At 51.2% G+C, this 27,124-nt stretch overlaps 1 protein-coding gene across 2 annotated transcripts in view; it reads right to left on the bottom strand.

Annotated features, from left to right (window-relative positions):
- NEURL1B (neuralized E3 ubiquitin protein ligase 1B) overlaps positions 1-27,124 on the bottom strand; it is a 44,479-nt gene that overhangs the window by 5,358 nt on the left and 11,997 nt on the right. Inside the window, exons 2-3 of one of the 2 annotated variants that reach the window (XM_061393218.1) lie at positions 16,620-17,165; positions 1,771-2,490 (exon numbers count right to left, since the gene is read on the bottom strand). In XM_061393218.1, the coding sequence (XP_061249202.1) occupies positions 1,771-2,490; positions 16,620-17,165 (1,266 nt within the window). The remainder of the gene's footprint in view (positions 1-1,770; positions 2,491-16,619; positions 17,166-27,124) is intronic. The other variant, XM_061393219.1, reaches the window with a different exon arrangement.

Below are 27,124 nucleotides of genomic sequence, written 5' to 3'. Positions count from 1 at the left end.
ACTGGAGTGGGTAGCCTATCCCTTTTCCAGATCTTCCTGACCTGGGAACTGAACCAGGGTCTCCAGCATTGCAGGTGGATTCTTTACCAGTGAAGGGCGCATAACTCAAGCGAGGCCTGCAAGCCCAAATTCTGTGATTTTCACTAGCACCACTAGGAAAGAAGGGACCCATTCCATCGAGAGAAAAGCCTGGTGCTGTAGGGTGTGCCTGAGAGGGAAGGCAACATAGAGGAAAGTAGAGCTTTGAGATGGAAAGAGAAGTAGAATCCTGATGACATACTCTCAGCACCTAGATCCAGCTGTCCCTGAATCCATCCAATACACTCCCAGACTTCTAAGGTATGTGGGTACTCCCCAAATTCCTTTTGCTTATGGCACCGTGAGTGGGGTTTTGTTACTTGCAACTACAAGACTCCTGACTAGGGTTCAACGTGGATGGGTTTTCTTCCCTGAACTGTTGGTTCAGGAAATGATGGTTACTTCTGACGTGAAGAGACACCCCGTTCTGTGCCCTACTAGAGGACTGATGGACAGATTACAGCACCAGAGCTGCTGTCAGATAGGGATCAGGAGGGCAAGTCTCTGGCCTCTAAATGCTGTTCTATCTTCTCCTCCTGACCACTCAAAGGCTCATTCTGGTTCTCCTAGGGGAGCTGGGGAGAGGGAGAAGGACTCGAGGCTTAGTTCTTGCAAAGCCCCAGTGGGAACTCAGGCAACTTATTTCAGGCTGAAATGATGACTGTATTTGATGGTCCCTTAAACAAACCCCAAACCAACCAAATGACAACCACTGCCACCCTGTTCCTCTGTCCTCGGTTAAACAGCAAGTCACTGTCATTACTAATGCTACTTACTAAACACGCTGCATGTGGCAGTTACCTGCTAAAAGCATTATATGCACCTGATCATTTCATCCTCACAAACGCACGATGCAGGTCATCGCTCCCTTTCTACACTGAAGGCATCTTCATGGATAATGATACTGGTTTTACAGGGTTATCAGGAGGATCAAACTGAATGATGTGACATATGAAGCGTTCATTATTTCTGTCATTGTTTGGACTTTCTAAAACTTGAAAACAGAGCTATGCTCTCTGGAAGCCTTCCCTGATCACCAGCCCGGCTTCACCAAGCTGGAGCAAAGAGAAGCCCCTCTGCTGTAGCGAACATCACACCGTGCAAATCTCCATTTGGGTGCCAGAGAGGATGTGAGGAGGTCCAAGGTCTGTATCCAGTCCTCTGCCCTGCCCATCTTGGGAGCTCACGGATTGGCCCATAGCTGCAGGCGGGGTGCACTCCGTGTTTATGTGCGGCATGAATGAATGCAAAAATCAATCTGAAAACGTGGTGGGTCCAGCCTGCACCCTATTTTCTGTGGATGATGTTATTCTCATTTTCCTCTTTTAAATGTAGCTGTATTTTCTTTATCTCTGGCACGTAACATACTCTATATAATGTGAAAATATGCATATAATAAAGCATAATAATGGGGGGAAAAATTGCCAGGTCCTAACACCAGCGGGTTACTTGGGTTGGTATGGACAGGGTGTGGTCCAGGGATGAGCATCCCCGGGGCCCTGGTTAAAATGCATCTTCTGGGGACCCACCCCTACTGAATCGGAAACTCTAAGTGGAGGACAGACGGTTCTGCTGCGCGCTCAAGTCTGGGGGACTGCTGGCTGGGCTTCAGCGGCTGCAGGAGCGGCTACCTATCCAGAGGCGCCGGGTTTCCGGGGGCGAGCCCCGCGCACGCGCAGTCGGGGGACTCACCGAGGAGGCGCAGCTGGCCGGCGGCGCCGCCGCGCACGGCGAAGAAAGCCCAGAGCGCCTGCGTGGTGTCGACGCACAGCAGGCGGCCGCGCGGGCGCCCGTTGACGCCCAGGAGCACGTCGCCGCCGGGCCGCAGCGTGAAGCTGAGCGCGTCGCCGCCGCTCGGCACGGGTCCGGCGCGCGCCACCACCCAGTACTCCTTGCGGTCGATGAGCGCGTCGGGGTCTGCGGGCAGCTCGGCAGGCCGGAGCCCTCCCGGGTCGCACGACGTGATGCCGAAGGCCAGCGCGCCGGGCGCCGCCAGCCCCGGGCGGCCCACTTCCACGAAGAGGCTCTCCCCGGGCCGCAGTGGGCGCTCGGAGAAGACGAGGGTGCGGCCGCCGTCGGGGCGCGGCGCGCAGGCCACCTTGCGGTCGAGCGACAGGCTCACGTCGGGCCCGCGCGTCGCGTGGAAGCGCAGGTCGGCCTCGAGCAGCGCCGGCGACGACGAGGGCCGCTGGCGCTCGCGGGGCCCGCACGGGATGGCTGCGGCCGCGTGGTCGGCGGGGGCCGGGCCTGGGGCGCGGCCCAGCGCCAGGTGGCCCAGCTTGGCCACCACCTGGTTGTTCTCGAGCTCGTTGTTGTCGAAGTTGGCCGCGTCGTGGCTGCTGGGCGGCAGGCAGGCGCTGAAACGGGCCTGGCCGAGGCGCGCGGGCGTCAGCGTGTCGGCGAACCCGCTTTCTGCGCGAGGAGGGCAGAAGAAGGGCGGTGAGCGCGACCCCGCAGAGCAGGCCCGCGCCCCACCCCGCCCGGCCCGCCAGTTTCCTTTCCTGATTCCTTCCTGAGCTTATTTAAGATCTCCCGGTGCGTAAAACTGAATTAAGCATCGCCCCGAGAGCACACTGGCATAATCGTATCTTTGGGGTGGTCCGACCAGGCCCTTCATCCCTTTTTCCTTCTCTTACTCGCATCCCTCCATCCTTTCCTCTCCCTCCTTTCTCTCTTCTACTTTGCCCCTTCTTCTTGCTCCCTCCCCCCGCCCCCCCCCCCGATTTTGAAGATTTAAAGGGCGTTTAAAAATCATTACTGTCTGTCTCCCCAACGAGTACATAAGCTCCAAGGGAAGGAGCAAACCCTTGAGTTTGTGGCCTTACTCTGACAGGGCGTTACTTTACGCTCCTTTTCACAGATTCTCATTTAGTCTTCATGCTATCTCTGAGGTGTGTACCGTTACCACCCACCATTCATTCACCAAAGAAGGGAGCTGAGGCACAGGGGCTAGGGAACATGACCAAGGTCGCCCCGCAACTAGGTGACAAAGTCAGGACTGGAGCCCGGGGCTGTCGGGTTCCATGCTGCCTCTGAAAGGCCTGTCCTCCTCACTGATGTGTCTGCAGCAGGGAGCACGGTACCTGGGTGCTGTTCGAACTTTTAATGTGTAAGGTTTCTGCAAGAAAGGGACTCATTTTATAGAACAGGACACCAAGGGGGAGTTTTTTAAAAGTCACAGTCATGAAAATATTTTTTGAGTAACTTAGTAATATGAAAAAATGCTCTTGATCTATAGTGTTTGTCATTCAGGTAATACAGGTCTTCATGCTTTGGTAGATTACTTGTTGATCATCTCCCCACCTACACCGTGAGTCCCTAGAGGGCAGCGTCTGTGACAGTCGGTTTACCACCAAGTCTCAGGGCTTAGCAGAGTGCTTGGCAGATAGCGTTCATTATTATGTAGTATATTAGATGAGTAAGTGAATGAGGTCTCTAGAAGAGTCTGACTGCCGGTCAGTAAGAGATATCAGGGAAAGAAAGAATTATTTTGAAATTGTTTTTGTGATAAAAATATTCTTGTTAACAAGTAAATGAAGCAAGAAAAAGTGTTTTCTCAAACTTTTAAAACTGGACCACTCCAGCTAAGATTTTCTTAGCATTCTGTCACTTATATCATGGGAAAAATATTTCTTTCTCTTTAGTTTTTCAAATATTAAATCATAACAGTAAACATGATTTTCAAAAAGCACGCCCGAACCCCTGGTGAGAGCCTCATACGTTATTCCCTACCCCGACTCCCTCCATCACCAACTCAGTGGCCGTGAGTTAGAGCAAACTCTGGGAGATGGTGAAGGACAGGAAAGCCCGGTGTGCTGCAGTCCACGGGGTCACAAGGAGTCAGACATGACTGAGGGACTGAACAACTCCCTCCATGTACAGGGCAGGCCATCCAAGTTCTGATGCTGGTTCACAGACCTGTCTGGTTGGCCTACTGGTGTTCTACCTTGGTTTTGTTTTTCAAACTTTTTGAAAAAAAAAAATGCATACAATTGATTATAGAAAACATACCTAATCATTGGTTCTTACCCAGATTTCACAGTTATCATTCATGACCAATCTTGTTTCATTGATGCCCCCATCATTCTCCCTCCTGTTATTATTTTGAAGCAAATCCTAGACATGCCATTTTATCTTTACAAATTTCAGCATGTCTGTGTCAAATTTAAAGACTTCCTGTCAATATTATGTGTGAGAATATGCTTTTTTCCCAGTTTGAATGAAGATCCAAATAAAATCCACTCATTGTCATTGGTCTCTTTTAAGCTATGGATGTCTCTTTCCCCCTTCTGTTGGTTTGTTAAACAAATCAACACTTGGTCTTTAAAAAAAAAAATTTTTTTTTTAAAATTAGTGGCCAAGACTTGTGATTCAGGATATTTCACTTTAAACTGGATTTGCAGCCTCTTTTGGAAAATCAGTTCTGGTAACGCAAGGGTCTGGATCCCAGCATGTCACCAGTGGGTGAAAGCTCGCTCCCTTTCCCCACGACCCTGAGCTGGCCCCTTTGCCCATCTCGGCTACTTGCTTGGGCTCTGTGGACGTTTGAGTTGGTCTTGTGTTAGAGGATGCTTCCCCATAACATGAAGGAAGAAGAACGATTTCCGTTTGGTCCTTAGAAGAAGTATATATGTGTGTGTGTGTCTCTATCTGTCTATACTACTATATGTGCAGAGGATATCAAGGTCTAGAAAACATAAAATGTTAATGGTTATTATTTCTCAGGTAAGGTTATGAGGGTGGGTAAGGTTATGAGGAATTGTCTTCAGATTTTTCTGTATTTTTCAACTTTTCTGCAGTAAACATGGATACTACAAAGTTTTATCAAAACCCCTGATATTTTTAAAAATCAAGTTTTCAATTAATATTTAACAATGTGGGAAAATGCCTTGATACTGAACAACAAAGAATACTAAACTGTATGATTTGGTTCTAATTATGTGGGAAATGTGTGCATGGGATGCACAGCAAGGAACGAAATACATAGAGATTTGACGGTGATTGTCTCTGGGTAGAAATTTGCTTCTTAAGAGTTTTCAGATTTTCTCATTTTTCTTTAATGAACAGATATTGATTTTCTGGGGCTTCCCTAGGAGCTGGTGGTAAAAAAAAATCCACCTGTTAATGTAGGAGACATGGGTTCCATCCCTGGGTTGGGGAGATCCCCTGGAGAAGGAATTGGCAACCCATTCCAGTATTCTTGCCTGGGGAATCCCATGGACAGAGGATTGCAACTGTGGGCTACAGTTGCAAAAGAGTCAGACATGACTTAGCGACTCAACAAAACAACTGATTATGTAATCAGAAAAAAAAAAAAAAAAGTAGACTAACATAAGCACTTTTTTTTTTGAAGAAGCATTTAAGACAAGTGGATGTTTCCAGGAGCCTCTTGGTGTAATGCATTTTCCCAGGGTTCCCTGCCTACCACAGTCATCCTGTGAGGCCATGCCCAGAGCTCTTCTTCCTTGCCCCTAAGAGCTCCACGGAAGAGCCCGTTCTTCAGCAGAGCACCCTAATCAAGATCATGGCCTGGAGATGGCTACACTGAGGTTCAAGTCTTGGCTTCAGCCCTTCCTGACTGCGTAACTGTAGGTTAGTCACTTCAGCTCTTGGAATCTCAACTTTCTCAGCTTAAAATGGAATAATGGTGATACCTGCCCTCCACACTCCTACCCATGGTGTTACATAGGTTAAATTAGATGCTTTTGTAGAGTCTAGCACAGCATGGCACAGAGTAAGTGCTCAAAAGATGTTAATTATCATTATTCCTTCAACATTTATTAACAAAATGTATAGAGTGCTTGCCATGTGCCAAGCAGTGTGCTGGACCCTGGGCGAAGAGAACAAGCAGGCACGGAGCTCCCATTCCAGTGGGAGGGACAGACGGTAATGAAGCATCTGACAGAAAACTAACTCTTCTTCCAAACTGTGACGAGTGCCGCCATCACAGGTGAGAGCTGCCATCGCACGACGCTGGAAAAATGGGAACATGCCAGTAGGGGACTTCGGAGACTCCGAGAGGCGAGGTGAGTTACTCCAGGTCCCGCAGCCAGGCAGTGACAGAATTGGTATTCTCTGAGTGTATCGAAGGTCAGAAGTGGGGCCTGAGAATGGGTCAGAACAGCCCTCTTGGAGCCAAGACACAAAGGCTGCGGGAATGGTGGCTGGGGGTGAAGCGTGAGCATTCCAGAAGAAAGAACAGCATGTGTGAAGTCGGAAGCAGTGCAAGCTTGGTCTGCTTTCCAGGCTAGTGTTAGAGTGTGTGATAGCACTTCACCTCGGACCTGGCCCCCAGTAGTCCCTCAGAAAGGCTGGGTCTCCTTGCTTTATATAGGGCGCTCTGTCCCCATCAGGCATCGTCCCTGAGTGAGACAGGCCCAGGATGGCAGAGTGCTGGTTTACGCCTGACACTTGAGAATCTACCTATCAAAGATTCTCTGGAGAAATCAGACAGGTGGCTACAGGCAGAAATCCAGCCACATCAAGAGACCACCTCGGAAGCTTATCAAAACTGCCTGGCTCTAACCTGTGACTCGACTCCAAACATGCTCTCTGGACCTGGTGAAAGTACATACAGCCATTTACTTAAGCATCAGTCAGAAGCAACTCCATGTGTTCATTATCCCTAGCAGTCCTTACCACTATCCCATGCAATCACATTTCACGGTGGGAGGACACTGAGGCTTTGTGAGGTAGAGTGTAACTGAAGGTCACCTAGCCAGGGTTGACAGAAATGGGATTCCATCTCAGGCTGTGACTCGTAAGCCAGGCTCCTTATGACTAGCAATACTGCCCCCCAGATGTAGCTATCTTTGTTGTTCTTTGAGCTGCCCAGCGCGGGAACTCAGTCCCAGGCCAGGTGGAGCTGTTGTCCCCAAGGGACCTGATTTCCCTGAGGAAGCATCCAACAGGCATCCCTTTCCTCCACGATCACCCACCAAGCACCGCCACACAGCAGCAGTCCCAGGTGGGGCACGTGGAGGCTGGATTAGCTGGGATGGTGCCCTGACTTCCCACTCTCTCTAGGCCACCTCCAGGCCTGCTGCTGGTCTGCGATGGAGTTCAGTTCCTCCCCTTCTGCCTGGCTTTCTCAGGTCAACCATGTCTGGGCCTGGCAGTAAAGCAGAATTTATGCCACGAAAGAAACTATCTTTTTGTGAAGATGAAAATGAGGACTGAAGAACCGGAGACAAGGGCCCACCCCTCAGTCACTTCAGTGTCTCAGAAGGGCTGCTTTGGGATGTGTCCTGGAGGCAGACGTGACAGAACAGTCTGACAGAAGGGGTGCTGGATGAGAAATCAAGCATGACTCTTGAAGTTTGGACCGATGCACCAAGTGGGTGGTGCCATCCACTGTGACGGCTGTCTGAATGTGTTCTGTGTGGGAAGCCTCTTCAGACGCTAGGAGGAGATATGAGTAGGCAGGGCAAGTCTGGAGTTCACGTGTGGCATTAGGGCTGGGAATATGGATTTGGGAGCCAGCAGCTTAGACATGGGATTCAAGGGCCAGATCATCTGGAGAAAGGAGGGGAGATGATAAAAAATACTTTGCCGACAAAGGTCCGTCTAGTCAAGGCTATGGTTTTTCCAGTAGTCATGTATGGATGTGAGAGTTGGACTATAAAGAAAGCTAAGTGCCAAAGAATTGATGCTTTTGAACTGTGGTGTTGGAGAAGACTCTTGAGAGTCCCTTGGACTGCAAGGAGATCCAACCAGTCCATCCTAAAGGAAATCAGTCCTGGATGTTCATTGGAAGGAGTGATATTGAAGCTGAAACTCCAATACTTTGGCCACCTGATGTGAAGAGCTGACTAATTGGAAAAGACCCTGATGCTGGGAAAGACTGAAGGCGGGAGGAGAAGGGGATGACAGAGTATGAGAAGATTGGATGGCATCACCAACTCAATGGACATGAGTTTGAGCAAGCTCTGGCAGTTGGTGATGGACAGGGAGGCCTCGCATGCTCAGTCCATGGGGTTGCAAAGAGTCGGACATGACTGAGCAACTGAGCTGAACTGAAATAGAAATCGCCTTGCCTCAGTTGTTAAATTGGAGAAGGAAATGGCAACCCACTCCAGTGTTCTTGCCTGGAGAATCCTAGGGACGGGGGAGCCTGGTAGGCTGCCATCTGTGGGGTCACACAGAGTCGGACACGACTGAAGCGACTTAGCAGTTGTTAAATTGTACGGTTGTTTATGCACTTTTCTCCATGCATATTTAAGTAAGATGACGCTTTAATAGTGAGAAGGAAAGAGAGTGAAGAGGGCCTAGGACAGAATCCTGGGGCTTTTAGCATGTGGAGCCAGGCAGGGAGGAGCCAGCAAGTGGGCCATGGAGGAGGGGCCCAGGAGGTGGGAGAGGTCACCTGGGGCAGGAGCGAGGCCTGGTGAGAGAATGGGGACGACCACTCTGGACTTGGCAGCACAAGGCCAAAGCCCACTGAGCAGTGGGGACGGCTCCGCTGCAGCCAGATTTTGGTACATGAGGGAGACATTTCATAAAATGGGAGTGAGAGGGGTTTCTGGTGGTCCACGAGCACTGGCTGCCCGTGTGTCACTGTGGCGGCTGGGAACACCTCTCCTGCCTCGCCACCCTGCTTCTGGCCCCAGGCCTCCAGAGCTCCTGGTTCTCCTTCCACCTCCTGGGCCTCTCCTCCGTGGCCCACTTGCTGGCTCCTCCCTGCCTGGCTATGGCACTTGGGGCAGGAGCGAGGCCTGGTGAGAGAATGGGGACAACTGCTCTGGGCTTGGCAGCACCTGAGGGTGCCATAGCCAGGAGAAGACGAAGTTGAAGGGCTAACGCTGACCGAGATAGGGGCGTGGGGTGAGTCAGGCCAGATCGGATCACTGATGACTACGTGGGTAACTGGTAGAGATCAAGTGTTGAACCTCCTCAGGATCCATCCATTGCTGCACATACGACAAAGCCTGGGAATATAAGCAGCTGTTTTTGGTTTAACTTCAAGAGAAAGCCTTGTTGGCAGAACCTAAAAATTACCGGCTGGTACCTGCCCCACTGTTTGAATGGACGATACACCAGGCTACAGACCCACCATTTCTTGTGTCCTTCAGCTCCTAAGCAGATTCAGTTTTCCCCACAACTGCAGTCCTGTGTCAGTGCAGAAACAGCAGAAACTGTCTGGAAGCACTGCGATACGCAGCATAGAACAAACATGGTCGCAGAGGGTTTTGAGCTCATCTCTTCCCCAGTTCTTAAATTGCTAGCTATACTTTCTATTGTTTGAATAGTAATTATGAGAAATCAGAGGGTGGTGTAAAGGTGATAATGTTTCATTTCCTTTGGGGTCTACTCATACTGTTTTGTACAATGTTAAAGAAAGTTGCTTTCTATTTGTGTCTTTTTAATTTCACATTCAACATTTTTTTTTTAATTAAATTTCACTGGGCTGAGCTGAAGCAGGGATCGGGAGGGGGTGGTATAGACAACACCTTTAAGAAAGTTTCGCTCTGAAGGAGAGCGGAGAAATGGTAGTAGCCAGTGGAAGAGATTGTCAAGGGCATTTTCTTTAAAGATGGGAGCTACCTGTGTGTGCTCATGGGGATGGTTCTGCGGAGAGGGAGCGGGAGGCTGGAGAAAGGGACAAATGACCAGAGAGTGTCCCTGAACAGGCAGAGGGGGCAGGAGCAGAGCTCCTTCCACCATGGGCACGGGAGGGCAGGCAGCAGGCAGGGTGCTGGGGACTGAGATGGAGTGAGGATGTCGGGCACTGAGCCTGCGCTTTTCTGCATGCCGCCTAGCTGCCAACCAAAGGCGGGCTGGACAGGTCAACAGACAGACCTCGGCTGGTCCCTGGCAGTGCCGGCTGTGGCCTCAGCTTCCCCTTGCAGTGTGGGGAGCCCCACCCCCGCCTCCCAGGCCTGTGGGGAGGACGGATGGCAGAGCTGTGGAAAGAGTAACCATGTGCCTTGCGCTGCACCCAGCACACAGTGGGCCTGCAGGGCCCCTAGTAGGACATAACCACAGAGCGGTGATCCCACTCCTGAAGGGGAAAGAAGCCTTCAGGCCAGCCTGCCAGGCGGAGGCCTGACTGGGGGGGCGGGGCTGGCGCTGGGCTGGGCTGTTTGTAAAGGAAACAGTAACTACCGAAGCGCATTGCTCTGAGCCGGTCCCCATCAGGCTCCGGATGAAGCCAGCGGCAGCCACTACTGCCAGCCTGATGCTGGTGCTCACAGGTCCCACGCCAAGGCACCTCTCTGCGTCCCGGGCCACACCCTATCACCCCCCACAGCCACTGGTGAGGTGGCAGGTCCCTACCCCTCTCTGGGCCTCAGTTTCCTCATCTGCAGCATGGAGTGATGCACTCAGACCAGCAGGTCATGATTTAGATCGACAAGTTTGTCTTTATCACATAATTTGTTCATAACCCTAATGAACAGATACTGACTCTGGAACCACCAACCATTAGGTGACCTTGGCCAAGTTATCCATCCATGCTGGGTGTGCGGATGGGGACAAAACTGTTTCCTGTCTCATGGGGTTCTTGTGAGGACTGGAGGTCATCACCAGGTAAAGCCCTCAGAATGGTGCCTGGGCTGAGTAGGTCCAATAAGTTAACAGAAGGGCTCAAGGCTTTGGGGTCAGTGAATGACTCCCATATAAAGCCTTTGGAGAGCTGCTGTTACTGGCTTCTGGCATCCAGTCCCTGCTGCTTCTGGTCTCAGCACCAGCTTTTCTTTAGAGGGAACTTCTCCCCGCCCCGTTCCACTCAGTACCTTGAGCAGGGAGCCTTAACTTGGCCAGTCCCTCTAGCTCATCCCTCTGGCCATGGAGATCAGTGAGGCCAGATATTGAGATTGCAGCAGCTTTCCTGCTAGACTTGTTAAGTTCACGAGACATGGAACTGGAGATACTGGTGGCCTTGCCCCCACCCCAAAGGGAAAGCCTGCTGGAGGATGACACAAAGACAGGAAAGTAGAGGCAGGCCGATGTTCTGGGTGCTATTCCTCGGGCCCCTGCATTGAGCCAGGCTAACAAGCAGTTGCTTCCTGGAATTTGCAGTCCATGAGACATTAATTTCCTTTATTTTTGCTTGAGTGAGATTGAACCAGTTTCATCTCTTGAAAGCAAAGGTTTCTGAAGCACAGTTTGTGATGCTGTGGCCTTGGGCTGGTGTCCCATATTCATTCTGACCAGCATTCTGCCACTGGGCAGTGGCCCTGACGTGGACCACTCCCGAGCTGCCCACAAGAGGGACAGGGCTGCCTCAGGACAGCATGAGGCCTCCACTCCAGAGCTCGGGGAAAGGGCTTCTTCAGAGAAAAAGGGGCCAGGAGAAGGGGGACAGGTGTGCATGACTTGGCTGAACCTTCCTCTCCTGGGTCCCAGAACTGCTCGACTCAGCAGAAAGTAATTTGCTCTTTTTCTTTGGTCCAGAGGAGCATCCAGGGAAATCACAGGCTCTCAGGATGGACCACTCCGGACCCCACTAAGCCCATCCTGATCAGTGCCCCAGAGAATGTAACCCCAGCAGCCGCAGGGCAGCCCTGGGGAAGAATGTATCCAGTAATGCTGTCTGCATGGGGGCAACCCAGGTATCCGTCAGTTAGGAAACACGGAACCAGACAGACAGACACTGATAAATCTTAAAATGGGGCAAGTGAAAAAAGGGAAACAGAGTAAGATCTTTAGCATGATACCATCCACCTATGCATGCCAAACATACAAAATAGCTCTATGTATTTTTTAAAAATACATGCTCAAGGACTTATGCCAAACATCAAGAGTGGTGCTTATCTGGGCAGGGGAAAGCGTGAGTGGGAGTCGGGATTGGAGATGAAGCAGAAAAGTCAGAACAAGAGAAGGAGCTTGTGTGATGCTGCCATGCCCTGAATTAGAGGTCTGAGGAACTCAACTCGGTACCAGAAAGGGAGGAGGAACAGGAGCTCGTGCAGAGAGGATCATTGTGATCACAGTCCTAGCTGCACCTGGGGATCACCCCAGGAGCCTTAAGAAACCTGGATGCCCGGAGCCAACCCCTAGGTTCTGATCTAATTGGCCTGGGTGCAGCCTGGGAAGTGGAGTTTTGAGAGCCACAATCCCCCCACCCCCCCACAGGTGATCTCAATGTGCAGCCAAGGCTGAGACCCACCAAACTAAAGGGAGATGCACCTAGCCTCTAATCCTGGTTCTGTCACTCTCAAACCAAGATACTTCCCTTCTCCAAGCCTAAGTTATTTCCTCCACCAGGGGATCTTCCTGACCGAGGGATCGAACCCATGTCTCCTGTGTCTCCTGCATTGCAGGTGGATTCTGTACCCACCGAGCCATCAAGGAAGTCTTTCTAACATAAATCCACAGTGATGAGGGAACAGACGCTATGATTTCAGTACTTTTAGACCATGAAATTATTGTACTTTATGTCCAGCGTCTCCTAGTTTACAGTCTATGGGAACCTGAATAGAATTTGTATCCTACTGTTGTGTGAAAAATGTATAAATCCTAATTATGTTGAATTGGTTCATGGTGCTTTTCAGGTCTACTGTACCCTTATACTTTTCTGTATATTCATTCTGTTAATTTTTGAGAGCTTGATACTGAAACTCCAACTAAAAATCTTAATTTATCTACTTAAAAAATAATTTTAATATATAGTGGAACCATAAAAATAAATAAAAAGGGGCTAAGTCACCCTGTCTTGAGGAAAGACTGAACGTCACAAGAGGGGGTACCCCAGGGTCCGGCCTCAGAGAGGCGGTGCTCTCTGCTGCACTTGGAGCCCCGTGCAGGAGGCCGGGCTGAAAGCACAATTCCAGCATGTGAAAGGAGCAGGCAAGGACTACGAATCCCTTTTTATTCCTGAGACTGAATTTTGGCTCAAGATCCAGGGTGAATACAGTGCACCCCCATTCCATCAGATGAGGGCTGCCAGATAAAGTATAGGAAGCAAAGTTACATTTGAATTTCAGATAAACAACAAATTCTTCTCTACCGAGTTTTCTGTAATAAACTGTATGGGGAAAGAATCTGAAAAAGGATGGATATATGTATAACTGAATCACTTTGCTGTACACTTGTAAATCAACTATACTCCAATACAAAATAAAAATTAAAAAACCAAATTCTAAGTATGCCCCAAATATTGCATGGGGTATACTTCAGGAAATTATTCATCATTTTTCTGAAATTCAAGTGTAACTGGGCATCCTAAACCTGACAGCCTTACCCAGAGGCTGCTGTAGCTTGTTGGCATTGAGGCTGTATCCAGTGGGACCCGAGAGGTGAGAGAGGGACAGATGGACGGTCCTACACTTGAGTCGTGTCTGACTCTTTGTGACCGCACAGACACATGGACCCCGCCACGGACCACACGGACCCCCGCCAGGCTCCTCTGTCTATGGGATTGCCCCTGAAAGAAGACTGAAGTGGGTTGCCCCTTTCCTCACCATGGGATCTCTGGGCCTGGGGTTTGAACCTGTGTCTCCTGTACTGCAGGCAGATTCTTCACTACTAGCGCTGCCTGAGGTGGGGATGAGGGGTCCTTATTCTGGAGTCTCACAGCTAAGACTCTAGAGGAACTGTGTTAACCTTCTTGTTCCTCGTAAGAAAAAGGAGGCCAGAGCCTCCTCTTATTTATCCAGGCAGTACAGTGGACACCACCCTCAGAAGCCCAGTTCTTCCAGGAATTGGGAGGGTGGGACCCCACTTATGGTGGGATTTCTGTGGTTCTCATGCTGTGCTGGCAACAGCAGAGTACCTACTGCCCAGACTCAAACCATACAGAATCATGACTACTTTACTTCCTTATTTTTATTATAACTTTTTTTTTTTTCTGATTTAAATCATTGTTGATAACTTGGGAGAGGAAAAAAAAAGAAAAACAAAAAACAAAAAAAAACCACCCATAACCCCTTCACCCTGATATAACCAATGTCAATTTGCTCTTTCCCTGGGAAGGAAACATTTATTGAGCCTCGATCACATGTCAGTAAGTTCTCCATTATCTCATATAACCTTCAGAAAGGAAAATAACTTTATTGCCCTTTCTTCTTGTACAAGCAATATCAGCCCTTTCCATATATATTAAAAAGATAACTCAGAGAGGTATAAAGAAGGAAGTGAGATTCACCTATGCTCCTTCCCCCATGGATGGCATTCTTTCTGATCTCACCTTCCCTTCCGTGTGTCATTGTGAACATCGTCCCACGACACCAGTGCTGGGTGCTCCGCATCAGCCGCCCATCGCGGGCACTACTGGCAGATTAGAAAACGGAGACTCCCGTCTGCCCCCTGACGCTGGTGCTCCATGGGCCCTCTCCTTTCCTCCCAGGGGCGTGGGGTGCTGGAGAGGCTCGGTAAAGGCAGGGAGGTGAGAGTCCATGACTCCTCACAGGTCTGTTCAGTTCATTAAGTCATCAGTAGAGGCTGCTTCCAATTTGTATTTTTTTTTAAAAACCCTAATCCACTTGTGCTGATTATGGAGTGGCTATGATTTCTCGGCTGGTACCGAGACTTGGGTTGTCTGAAGGAGCAGGTGAATGAGGCCCGATTGTTTCCCCGCTCCACAGGAATAAAGAGCTTCAAAAAAGAGTGGTCTAGAGCGGGGTCTAGACAGGGGGTCTAGAGGAGGTTTTTAGAAACCTGCATTTCCTGCGGGTAAAAAACCAGAACCTTCCATGGAAAAGAGCATGGGGGAACATGGTTAAAATGCCCGAGTAAGGCCCCAGCTTGGAGGATGGGTAGCTATTTATACTTTGGTCTGCCTAAGCCTGGATTTCAGACATGTGCCTCAGCGCCCGTGCAGACGGGCAGAGATTCTCATTTCTTAGCTATTACTTCTTAAGCGCCTTCCATGTGCCAGGCATCATGCGGTGTCCCCTTCATACACCATCTCATGTCCCCTGCCAACACTCCCATGAGGTAGGTACTATCATGAACTCATTTTACAGATGAAGAGACTGAGGCACAGAGAGGTTTGGTCACCTGGCCAAGGCCACACAGCTGGCAAGTGGAGAGCCAGGTGTGGAGCAGAGATCCACGGGACTCCCACCCCTCTGCTCCTAGCTGCTCGGTTCTGCCGCCTTTCTTCTTCTGGGGAGTTGGGGGCCCGAATGCATGCATCTCCCCTCCCTGCCCAGTGGTGGTGTGGGCAGTGGCGGGGGCAGCAAGGAGCCCAGGGCCAGGGTTTTCCCTCAAGATGCAGGGCTGAAAGACCAGAAGCCGCCCAGACATTCAGATATACAAACCGTACTCCATCCAAATCAAGGCATGCTCCTGGGCAATGAAAAAGGAACACATTTCTGATACAGTAACAATGTGGATGAATCTCAAAGATCTTGTGCTGAGATTAAGGGGCCAGACACTAATGCATATACTGCATGGTTCCATTTATGTGACGTTCAAGTAGTGGTGCAATAGTCTATGGTGAAAAATCGGAACAGTGGCTGCCCTGGTGGGGAGGGGGCTGCCTTAAAGGGGCAGGCAGCAACTTGGCTTATGGTGTACAGTGTATAATTCCATCAAAACTCAAACTTTAGATCTGTGCATTCATTGCAGATAAATACATACAGGGCTGTGTCCCCTGAGAAACCTGCTCTCCTTTTTCTCCCCCAGAAGTGGAGGCTGGGCTGCTTACGTGCAACCCGAGTTCAAGAGCTAATGCCACAAAGAGAAAGCAGGCCAAGAGCTGGGGGGAGGATGGGAGTGGCAGCTTAATGGGTATGGATTTCTCTTTGCAGTGAAGAAAATGTTTTGAAACTAAACAGAGGTGATGGTTGTCAAAACTGTATGATGAATGCCACAAAACTGGACACTTTACTTTTGTGTTAAGGGAATTTTACCTCAATTTTTAAAAAACTTTGAAAACAGAGAGAAATAGGGTCTTAAGAGCAACAGACTTGTATCCCGTGAGTTCTCACCACCAGGACTTCAGCATTAGTCACTCCTCCTCTGTTGGAGCCAGGGCCACACTTACCTGCCTGCATCCCCAGTGGACCCTGAGCCCCTTAACCATGGACCTTGATATGATACCTACTGTCCACTGCCTGGGCAGTGTAGGGACTAGAAGATTAGGTCGTGGGTTTGATTGCTGAGTGAGGAAGTGGATTGTGAGAGAATGAATGAGCAAATGCATAAACAGATATGTGAATGAGTGAATATATGAATGAGTGAGCAAAAGAATAAATGCTTGCATGAATGAATGAATGAGCAAGTGAACAAGGGAGTGAAGGAACACACCCCGGAACGGATGAAAGAATGAGTGAGCGAGTGAGGACACAACTGAGTGAAGGAGCAAGTGGAGGGGCCTGGACCGGACAGTGGACTCTGGGCCACACCCGTGTGGATTCCCATCCAGGTTTTGCAAGGCAAATCATTTAATCACTCCGGGCCTCAGTCTTCTCATCGGTAAAACGGGGATGGTGGGTTGTTGCCAAAGATAAATGAATGGAAATGTGTAAACTGCTTAGAAGACGCCTGGCAAAGGGAGCCCTGGGTATTCGTGAATGTTAAAGAAACACACCCTCATGCGCACCTGGTCCCGGCGGGGCCACCCTATCTCCCTTCCAGTGGGGACCACGACCTACCGAGGAGCTGCACCTCATCGGTGATGCCGTAGACGTCGATGAGCGCCCAGAGCGGGCCGCCCACCGCCACGCCGCAGTGGAACAGCACGGGCTCGCCGTCGTTGACGCTGTAGAAGACGCGGCCGTGGCGGTCCGCCCAGTAGGCCAGCACCGTGTCGCGCAGCGCCAGGTTCTCTGGCAGCGCCTTGGCCCAGTAGCCAGGCCGCGTGACCAGGTCGGGACAGGCGTACTTGGGGATGTCCTGGGCACTCATGAGCGACGGGTCGTGTGCCGTGAAGCCGAAGCGCAGCGCCCCGCTCCAGCCCGGGCGCACGGCCACCAGGCGCAGCCGCACCTGCTCGTACAGCCGAATGGGCCGCTGCGTGAACGTGACCCCGTTGCAGAAGCTGTTGCGCCGCGTGGCTCGGCGCGAGTGGCCGTCTAGCCGCACGTTCTTGCCCTTGGCCTGCGCGTGGAAGCGCGGCGCTTCGCCCAGCACCGGGCGCCGCTCCGGGCCGGGGCCGCAGCAAGGCCGGGTGGCCAGGAGGCGCGCCGGCGGGCTGGACTCTGCGGGAAGAGACAAACAGGAGGGTTAGGCCCCCTGGCGACACTGTGGCCCTGATTTGTCTTTAATCATGTTGTTTTTAAATTCCATCTTAATTTGACCTGTAATTGCAAGTTTCAGTCACTCCAAACTGCTCAAGACTGCTACAGCAAACTCACTCTGCCCACTTCACAGATGATCAAGAGCAAGGGTTAGTGTGTCTGGGTCCGTCCAGTGAAGCACTGTTCAGAGCCGTTTCACTAGCAGACAGGCCAAACCAGTGAGCTTGTCACGACAGCCAGCGTGGGGCCAACTGACTTTTCTGTCCCCATCAAAACCCTCCACATCTAGAAAGAGTGTGCAAGTCGCTCAGTCGTGCTGGACTCTTTGGGACCCCATGGACTATACAGTCCATGGAATTCGCCAGGCCAGAATATGGAGTGGGTAACTGTTCCCTTCTCCAGGGAATTTTCCCAACCCAGGGATTGAACCCAGGTCTCCCATATTGCAGGTGGATTCTTTACCAGCTGAGCCACTAGGGAAGCCACTTCTAGAGGCTTCCTCCAAAAGCCACTTCTGGACTGCAAAGTCCCTCTCAAGGCTACAGCAGCCTTGGATTCTTGAGGAGTAGTGGAAGGTGTTTGGCTGCTTTTCTCTGTGTAATTTTTATTAAAAAGGCAACTTGGGGGCCCTCTTGGGATCCCCAGTACAGCCTGGAATCTCAATTCTCTGGCACTTTCTGGCGTGCGACACACAGCAGACCCAATTACTTCTCTAGCGTGTTTCCTTGCCCGTAAAATGGGAACATCAGCTTAACTCACACAGCTGCTAAAAGATCATGTGGGTGAGTTCCTTGAAGACTGCCTGGCACAGAGCATGTGTTTAATAGGCAACTAATAACACGAGTATAATACTGAGTTCCAAAGGACACCCGAGCCAGAATTCGGACTTCTCCTCCCCTTTACCCACAGAAGAGGAAGGCATTCTTTATAAGCAAGGCTGGCTTTTCTAGAACATACACCTTTCATAATTCATTTCTATGGGGATTGTGCCCTGAAGGCCCTGGAGAAACTTGGGACAGTCTCCTTACAAAGGATCTGGTCGCTGGCCACAAACTGGGGTGACCCGGTCTGGAGGTGGGGGCATCGTCCTTCCCAGCTTTCCTCCTCCATCACGGGGGCAGCTCCTGGGAGGCTCCGGTAGCCTGGGAGGTAGCCAGGTGGGTGATTACTGCACAAGTCTCTAGTGCTCGCTCACAACAGCAGCTGAGAACAATTTTCAAGGCAAAGGCTCACAACTCACAGCAGCCCCTGGCACACAACGGTCTACAGAATGGCGACCATGGGGAATGAGAGCCCACTGCAGGATCACTCTTCCCACACCAGCCCTGGGGCTCACTGTGCCCGGGGGGCATCGTGGGGTTCCACTAACACTAAGGTTCTGGGGAGTGAGGACAGGAGAAAACGAAGAGGGACAGGCAGTGAGAATGCAGGCACATCACGGCCCCCAGGCCTGGGGGGACGGAGGCCCCGGTCACTAAGGCAAGGGTTCCTGCCGGAGGCCCTGCCGCAGACGCAAGCCACCGACCCACGGAAGACAAATAACAAGCAGGAAAGCCAAGAGGAAATAAGGAAAAGTAACCCTGAGGCTTCAGTCATTCATCCACTCAGCAGGTGTTTAGCAAGCACCCAGAAAGTGCCAGGTGCCATGTTGGGCACTGGTAATGCAGCTGTCACCAAGACTGATACGGTTCCCACTTGGATGGCGCTGTCGTTCCAGTGGGCAAAGTAAGACAATAAACAAATCATACCTGATGGGATGCAGTCAAAGGAGGGGGAAGAAAGCAGTGCTATGCCAGACAGGAGTTTTCAGGGAGGGCCTCTCTGATAAGTGACTTTTTTTTCCTACTTTTTTGGTCATACCTTGCAGCGTGTGGGATCCCAGTTTCCTGACCTGGGGTGGGGCCTGCGCCCCTGCAATGGAAGTGTGGAGTTTTAACCACTGGATCACCATGGAAGTCCTTCTGATGAGTGACTTTTGAGCAGACCCAAAGGTGAAGGTATTTGGGGGAAGAGCATTCCAGGCAGGGGTAACACCAAGTCAAGGCCCTGAGGTGGGAATGTGCTCGTGTGGGTGGAATGGTGTCAGTGGGTTTGGTGTGGAAGGAAGTGACCAGAGCTGGAAATTCCAGCAGAGCAGGAATGGTGGGGGGTGGGGGATGGGCTGGGAAAGAGACCCTCTGGTTGTGGTCTGTTTTTTCTTTCACCATTTCACTCTGAGTGAGATGGGACATTACTGGAGATTTAGAGCAATGGCACCCCACTCCAGTGCTCTTGCCTGGAAAATCCCATGGACGGAGGAGCCTGGTGGGCTGCAGTCCATCGGGTTGCTAGGAGTCCGACTCGACTGAGCAACTTCACTTTCACTTTTCACTTTCATGCATTGGAGAAGGAAATGGCAACCCACTCCAGTGTTCTTGCCAGGAGAATCCCAGCGATGGGGGAGCCTGGTGGGCTGATGTCTATGGGGTTGCACAGGGTCGGACACGACTGAAGTGACTTAGCAGCAGCCGCAGAGCAAAGAAATGGTAGGAAAGTTCAGGCCACAGGGTGGAGAGTAGACTGTTGGTGGGGGGCGGGAGGGCGGGGTGGAGTCTGGGCAAGGAAGCTAGGGGCTAGGACAAGGCTGCAGGATTCCTCCAGGGTGGAGATCATGGTGCCTCAAATGTGGGGTGGGGAGCTGTGAGTAAAGGTGGTGAGAAGGGGTCTGATTCTGGATATGTTTTGAAGGTAGTAGAGATTTGGAGGTTTTAGTTTTTCATGAGAGAAATAAAAAACATTCAACACATAGTCGGCCCTCTGTGTTTTCCAGCTCTGTGTCACTGAAGTCAACCAACTACGGATTGAAAATATTCAGGGGAAACAGATTCCAGAAAATTCCCAAAATCAAAACTTGAATTTGCTGTGAACCGGAAACTACCTACATAGCATTTGCATTGTATTTACAACTATTTACATAGCATTTACATTGTATTAGGTATTATAAGTAATCTAGAGATGATTTAAAGTTATAAGGAAGGATGCGTGTAGGTTATATGCAAATACTACACCATTTTATATAAGTGACTTGGGCATCAGAGTTGGGGTATCTGTGGGGGGTCCTGGAACTAATCCTCCTGCCCCCAGGATACTGAGGAATGATTGTATTTGCTCTGGATGTTTAAGCTGTATACAATAAATACAGCTTGAATTATATTTTAAAAGTATACAAAATTTTAAAAAAGGCGTCTTGGTTCTATGACAGATACTGGAAGTGGCAAGGAAAGGATGGGCGTTACCAGGTGTGGACCCTGGAAAGCAGGGGCTTGTCTATTTCATCTGTGATTCCAGTGCCCAGCAAAGGCCTGGCACACATCAGGTACTTGATAAATGCCAGCTGCTGCCTTTATTATAGTTAGAGCAGACTTTGGAGAGCATCTCCTTGAATAAGTCCATTTTGCAGATTGAAAAAAATGGGTCCACAGAGGGAGAAGGAACCCGCCCAATCTCAAGGTCACTAAGGGCCCGGGCAGGAACCCCTTCCTGGGTTCTTCTGGCCGACTCCCCCTGACACAGGGAGGCAGAATGTCAGCGGTCACTCCTACCCAAGGAGGGTAAGGAGAGCCCTGGGCGGGGGTGGGGGGTTCTGGCCACGCACCACCTCCCACAGGCCCTGGGCCGTCGTGAAAGAGGTCCAGGTTCTGCAGTGCCCATGGCAGGGCAGCTCTGTGGGCACATGCTGCCCCTCCCTCCTCCTCCACAGGGAGGAGAGATCTAGCATCTCTCCAACTAGTGGGTTGATCTCATCCCAACTCAGAAACTGGGGTGTGCCTCAAGCCTGGCCAATCAGATCACTATAAACTTTTCAGGTAGGGGAGCCTTCTTTTGCTTATAATCCAGGTTGAGCTAGGTTTTTGATACTTGCAAACAAAACTGTTCTGACTGACAGTTACCATGCATTCAATAACCTTGTATGGAATACCAGCTTTGGCCTGGCTACTTACCATGCATTTCCTCATTTAATCTTTATAACCCTTTGAAGTAAGGACGACCATTAACCCCATTATGCAGATGAAGACATGGAGTTTCAGAGAGGTTGAGTTATTTGCCTAAAGTCACACAGCGGGCTTAGCTAAAGGCAGAGCTGTGACTGAAGCCACATTTGTGTGACCTCCATCGGCCTTTTGAGCTATTTTACCATATTCTCTCTGCCCTTTAGGAATCAACACAGGATGGACAGAATGAGCTGTAGATCCCTGATGTAGAGAGGGAAGCAATAAGCCACCTATTGATTCCTTGTACCCCTAGGTGGGTCTGCTAAGCATTGGACAGGTATATGAGGGCAGCAGGGAAGATACTCACTCCATTATTCATGCATCCATCCACCCACCTATCCATCCATGCGTCCATGCGTCCATCCATCCATCCAGTCATCTTCCATCTACCTATCCATCCATCCTTCCATACATCCATCGTTCATCTTCCTATCCATCCATCTAACCATCTTCCCATCCATCTATCCAACCATCCATCAGTGCATTCATCTATCCATTCATTCATCCATATGCCCATCATCCATCCATCATCCACCCGTTTATCCATCTTTTCTGAGGATATATCTGCTGAAGTGAAGCACTGAGGGAGCAGAGGTGAGGGCACAATCCTGCCCTTGTGGAGATCTGAGTCTTTCCGTGGAAGAGAAGACATACAGGTGAATAGACATGAACATTAGGGATGAATAATAACAATAGAGACCACATTAGGCATTGGGACCGGGGAGCTATCAGGCCCAGAGGAGATCCCAGATTTAGCCAGGGGCTGGGGGGCAGGGGGTGATGCCCGCAGAGCCAGGTGTTAAGGGAGGAGATGAAATACTCCAGGCAGTAGGGGCAGAGGTTGGGCAAGCTAGACCTGGAAGGAAGGTTTAGTCCTATGGAAGGTGTGGCAGAAAGCATCTGAGGTTAGGCAGCCACTGCTTTGCAGGGGTGAGGGCCGAGGGGTGAGGGTGCGGTCAACGTCATGGAGACCAGATGGGAGGGCCCTGAATGCCTGCCAGGGAGGCTCAGAGTACACAGCATGGGCAGAGGGAGCCACAGGCTTCCAGCAGAGCAGGCCAGCACTGTCTGTTAGGGAAGGTCCCTGAGGCGCAAGGAGGGTGCACACAGGGCCAGGCTGTGGGCCATCTGCAGAACCACAGGGATGAAAGCAAGGGCCCGCTGGACAGCAACACCCGTGGGACAAAAATCAAGCAGCTGGGAGAAATACTGCCCAGTGTGAACCGTCAGGAGAGGCTGCCCAGGACGGTAGAGCCTGCGTTCTCCATGCCCGCTGCGGCCTTGTGCCAGCCACCTGACTCTGGATGGCAGCGTCCTCCAGTGTCCAAGAGACCGGACTCTCTCCAAGGTCCCCGTGGCTGGCAGACTCTCCAGGAAACATTAAACAGGACCGCAGATCAAAAGCACCAAAGACCACAGGCCACCCTTATTTGATGATTTTTATCTCAGCTCCCATCATTGTTGTTTTTCTGACCTTATCTCTTCATCAGAGTTTCTTAAGGAAACTGGCTTGGGGACCCTGAGTAGATGTCCCTTCAGAGTGGCCTGGTGATTTCGGTGGATGCTGGAGTCAGGAGAAATGCTGCTTTGTTACTATAAGGGGAAGTTTCCTGCTAAACCAGCTATATGTTAGGATAAAAGGCAGCCAAGAAACCAGGGAAGTTTACGTATTTGTTTAATTTTGATTATAAGATCCAGCTTCCTTCAGGGAATGAGGGATAAACACTATTTTTCCCCCCCTCCTCTGAGGCCAGAGTCCTGATGGGAGATAAAGAAAACCAGAGTGGAAAAGTCTATAAGAGGAAGTGTTATTTACTCAAACTGAAACTGCTTAAATTAAAGGAACAACATGGAGCTGTCTTTAAATTGTACACCCGCGTCAGCTTAGGGGAAGCAGCTTCTCCACGAAACAGAAAACTGCGGCGTGGACCCCAGGGGGCCCGTCTGGGGATGTCAACAGAAAACCTGAACTTTATTAAGTTACAGCAGTAAACACTACAGCCATCCTAGAGAAAGTTTGGGAAGAAGGAGAAAAATTCCCATCTCCCCACACTCTCACCTTAACTCATAATACATTTTGCATCGTCCCTGACTGGCCCTCATCCACAGAAGCACCACTGGCTCTGCTCTCACTATGCGCCACGTCTGGAGCCGCATGTTTCTGCTATCATGGTGGTGGTGGTGGTTTAGTCGCTAAGTCGTATCCTACTCTTTGTGACCCCATGAAAGGTAGCCTGTCAGGCTCCTCTGACTACGGGATTTTCCAGGCAAGAATACTGGAGTGGGTTTCCACTTCTTTCTCCAGGGGATCTTTCAGACCCAGGGATCGGACCCACGTCTCCTGCATTGGCTGGTGGATTCTTCACCACTGAGCCACCTGGAAAACCTTTTGATAACCTGGTGATGGTGGTTTAGTTGCTAAGTCGTGTCCGACTCTTGCGACCCCATGGACTGTAGCCCGCCAGGCTCCTCTGTCCATGGGACTCTCCAGGCAAAAATACTGGAGTGGGTTGCCATTCCCTTCTCCAGGGGATCTTCCTGATCCAGGGATGGAATCTGTGTCTCCTGCATTGCAGGAAAATCCTTTACCAGCTGAGCTACAAAGGAAGCCTTTTGATAACATGGTTGTAGTTAATTCTCAAAACAAATCTTCACCTACAGGATTCTCATCTGCATTTTCCAGGAGAAAACACTTCCTGCAGATCTAAGGAGCAGCATTGAGATGTGAACCCAGCTCGGTCTGACCCCAAACCAGTGCTCTTTCTTCTTGCCTGACTTTCTTCCATTTGTAGTGTGGAAGTACTAAGCATGAAGTAGTACTGAGTACTCTTTCTAATTTCCTTGCAATCAGAGAACACAGTTAATTCTGCTTCCTGCCTTTTCTAACTCAACATTACATAAAAAGCATTTTCCGCACATGGCTCCCAAGCATTCACTGTTCTGTTTCATGGCTGCAGAATATTCCACTGAGAGCCAAAAGGCCCCCCACTGTTCCCCTCCTGGGGATCACTTCAGCTGTTTCCCCAAATGGCTGGGTCCGTGAGCACAGAGTTTCCTGGCTGCTGGTACCAGGACCAGATTCAGATGGACCCCTTCTTTCTGGTGAGAAAACCTTCTGCCAGAAAGGGGCCACAGCCCACGCCAGGGACCAGACCTTTCCCCCCAAACAAGGCCGAGTCCCAGCTGGCCTCATGGGGGTGCTGCCTCTGGCCGGTGAGCCCCCTTGCCCTCTGGCCAGGAACTGGGTCCTGGGACTCCAAGAACAAGGCAGGGGGAGGAGACTTCTCTGCAATGGGAACCAAGAGGAGATCTCTGCCTCAGTCCCTTCCTATGGGTAGGAGGGAGGGCACCGTCCTGGCCCACCCCTCAGAATTAACCAAAGGCTGCTCCAGCCTGCCAAGAACAGAGGGGCAGGGCTTTCCAATATCTAGTCACAGAAGCAATGCCCCAACTCAAAAGTGTAGGAGCAGAGGTCTTCCCTGGCGGTCTAGTGGTTGAGACTCTGCATTTCACAGCAAGGCTCGCAGCTTCGATGCCCAGTTGGGGGAAGTTCTGCACACCATGGGGTATGGCCAAAAAAAAAAAAAAAAATTGTATGAGCAGAGATGTGGGGGCTAGAGGATGAGTGGCTGTGGCAGTTAAGGAGAAAGGGGCTCTGTTTGAGAAAAACAAGTGTTGGCACTGCCAACCTTGGGCTAGCTGTTCCAGAAGGCAGGGGGACAGCAGAGCTGTTCCCTGAGCCGGTCCTTCAGGGGTGGCTCTGCAGTTTACTCGCGTGTGCTTTAGAACAGCCTTCATGGGCTCTGGATTTGAGCCCTGCTTGGCTGCTCACTAGCCTGAGGGGCCTTTGGGCAAGTCACCACCTGTTGATGGTGTGTGAACACAGACCCCCCCCCCCACTCCCCGCCCCCCCCACCCCCCCCACCCCGCCCAGCCCCGCAGGCTGCAGGGACGGGCGGTGAAAACACAGAAAGCGCCCAGCGGGAGTCCCAGCACACCACAGACGAGCACTGAACATTCACCCCCTCCCTTATGGGCAACATCAGGGTCCAACCCTTGGGCAAGCCCCTCACGCCATCTCTCCCACACTTTTATTGCCTAGATCTCAATTTGAGAAGTGGTTAAAAAGAGCACAGGCTTAGAGTCAGACAAGGGTTCAAATTCTGATTTTTGCCATTTTGCAGCTGTGTGATCTTGAGGTACATGCTTAACTTCTCCGCGCCCCCCACCCAGACCTAGAAAACTGGTAAGAGTCACCTCCACCCTGCATGATTGCTGTGAGGACAGATGAGGCCAGCTAGTCAGACATGGCATGTGGCACATAGTAGCTGTTCAGTTAACCCTGGCTTCCTCCCTTTAGCTGCCTTTTGTTGTTCCTTTACGGAGAAAAGGTTTACTCCTGGGTCAGAGATGGCTGTCTGTGGGTCTGGAGAATACATCCTGCAATGTTTCTCCCTTGGAGGGCTGGAAACCTTGGCCAGGAAAGGCCTCTTGAAAACCCCAGGGTCAGTTTCCCTGTGTCCAAGGACAGAGGCCTATTTTTAAGCCACCCCAGCAGCATCCCAAACGCGCACTGTACCACCCTCTGAATGATGGCGCTCATTGCCCCAACCCAGCCTTTCCTTTGATCTAAAAAGAGTCCAAGGAGATGGCATTTACCGCCAGGAGGATGGCAGGAAGCACAGCTCTGGCTTCTCTGGATGCCGAGCTGACGGCCTCCAGCGTGCTGGCATTCAGCAGATGGCATTCTGGCTGAGACTTTCAGCAGATTCCACTCCACCGGTAAAGGGAATTGCCAACCCTGAGGACAGTCTATCCTGCCCCCTCCCTCTCCCTAGAGGATGTAACTAGCCTTTTACTGAGCCCTGGGTACACACCCGCATGGCCCTCTGTGTGTAGAGCTGACAGTCTTACAACCCTTCAGGGGGAAGCTGCACTGCCTTCACTTTCCAGATGAGGAGGCCAAGGCAGCAGAGCCGGGCAGTGGCAGGAGGGGCCCTTCCCCACCCCCGCTCCTCTCCAAGATGGCCGGGGCCTTGCTAAGGGTGATGAACGCTGTGCCAGCCTCTCTCCCCGGAACACACCCACACGCCACTCACACAATTTGATGGACAATGTCTGGGGCTTCCCGAACCCACACACATCTGACCTCAGACTGTGGACCTTCAGTAAGAAGTCTCTGGTTCAGTGGCAATGGGAGGAAGCAGCACAGTGCACATGTGTGTGTGTGTGTGTGTGTGTGCGCGCACACATGCGTGCACACACTCTAAAGAGAAAAAGGCAAGGCCGGTATTGGCAGGCTTTCTGTCACCCAAAGCAGGGCAGGGATGTCGGTCTCCTTCGGCAACAGAACACCTTTTCTATTGGTGGGTTTGAAAGTGGGTTAGAAAGACAACAACCACGCCTCCCTCACCTCTGCCAAAAAGAGCAGTGACATGCACCCAGGAGACAGATGCCAGCCTAATGGGACTTTGTTCTCTGTTTCCGAGGCCTGGTCGGCAGCACTCGGGGTGGAAAGGGGCCAGCCCACGCTGGAAACCACCACCCGGCTCCTCCCCGCTCCTATTCTTTGCAAACAGAGTCCGGTCAGTGCAGTGCAGCGGCCTGACACTCCTGTCGACAGCTGCGAGGAGGCCTGGCAGCGGGGCTGGAGGTCACGCGGCACTGCTCGTTGGGAGAAAAGGCTGCTCCTTCCAGGTCTAAGCGGCAGCCCTCTTGGCTCAAGTGGGCTCTGATGCACTGAGTTCCCAGGGGGTGAGGTCATCCCCACCCCCCACCCCCAAGTCTGGTCAGCAGAGTTGGGATTCCCAAGCTGGCTCTGACCCTCTTCTGGGCCCCTCGGTTGAGGTCTCTTCTTGATAAAGGGGCCCGGGAAACTCCAACTTCAGA

This window comes from Bos javanicus, chromosome 20 (genome assembly GCF_032452875.1).
Source record: "Bos javanicus breed banteng chromosome 20, ARS-OSU_banteng_1.0, whole genome shotgun sequence".
NCBI lineage: Eukaryota > Metazoa > Chordata > Mammalia > Artiodactyla > Bovidae > Bos > Bos javanicus.
The sequence above is the reverse complement of the archived record's forward strand: the minus strand, read 5'-3'. Positions and strand labels throughout refer to the sequence as shown.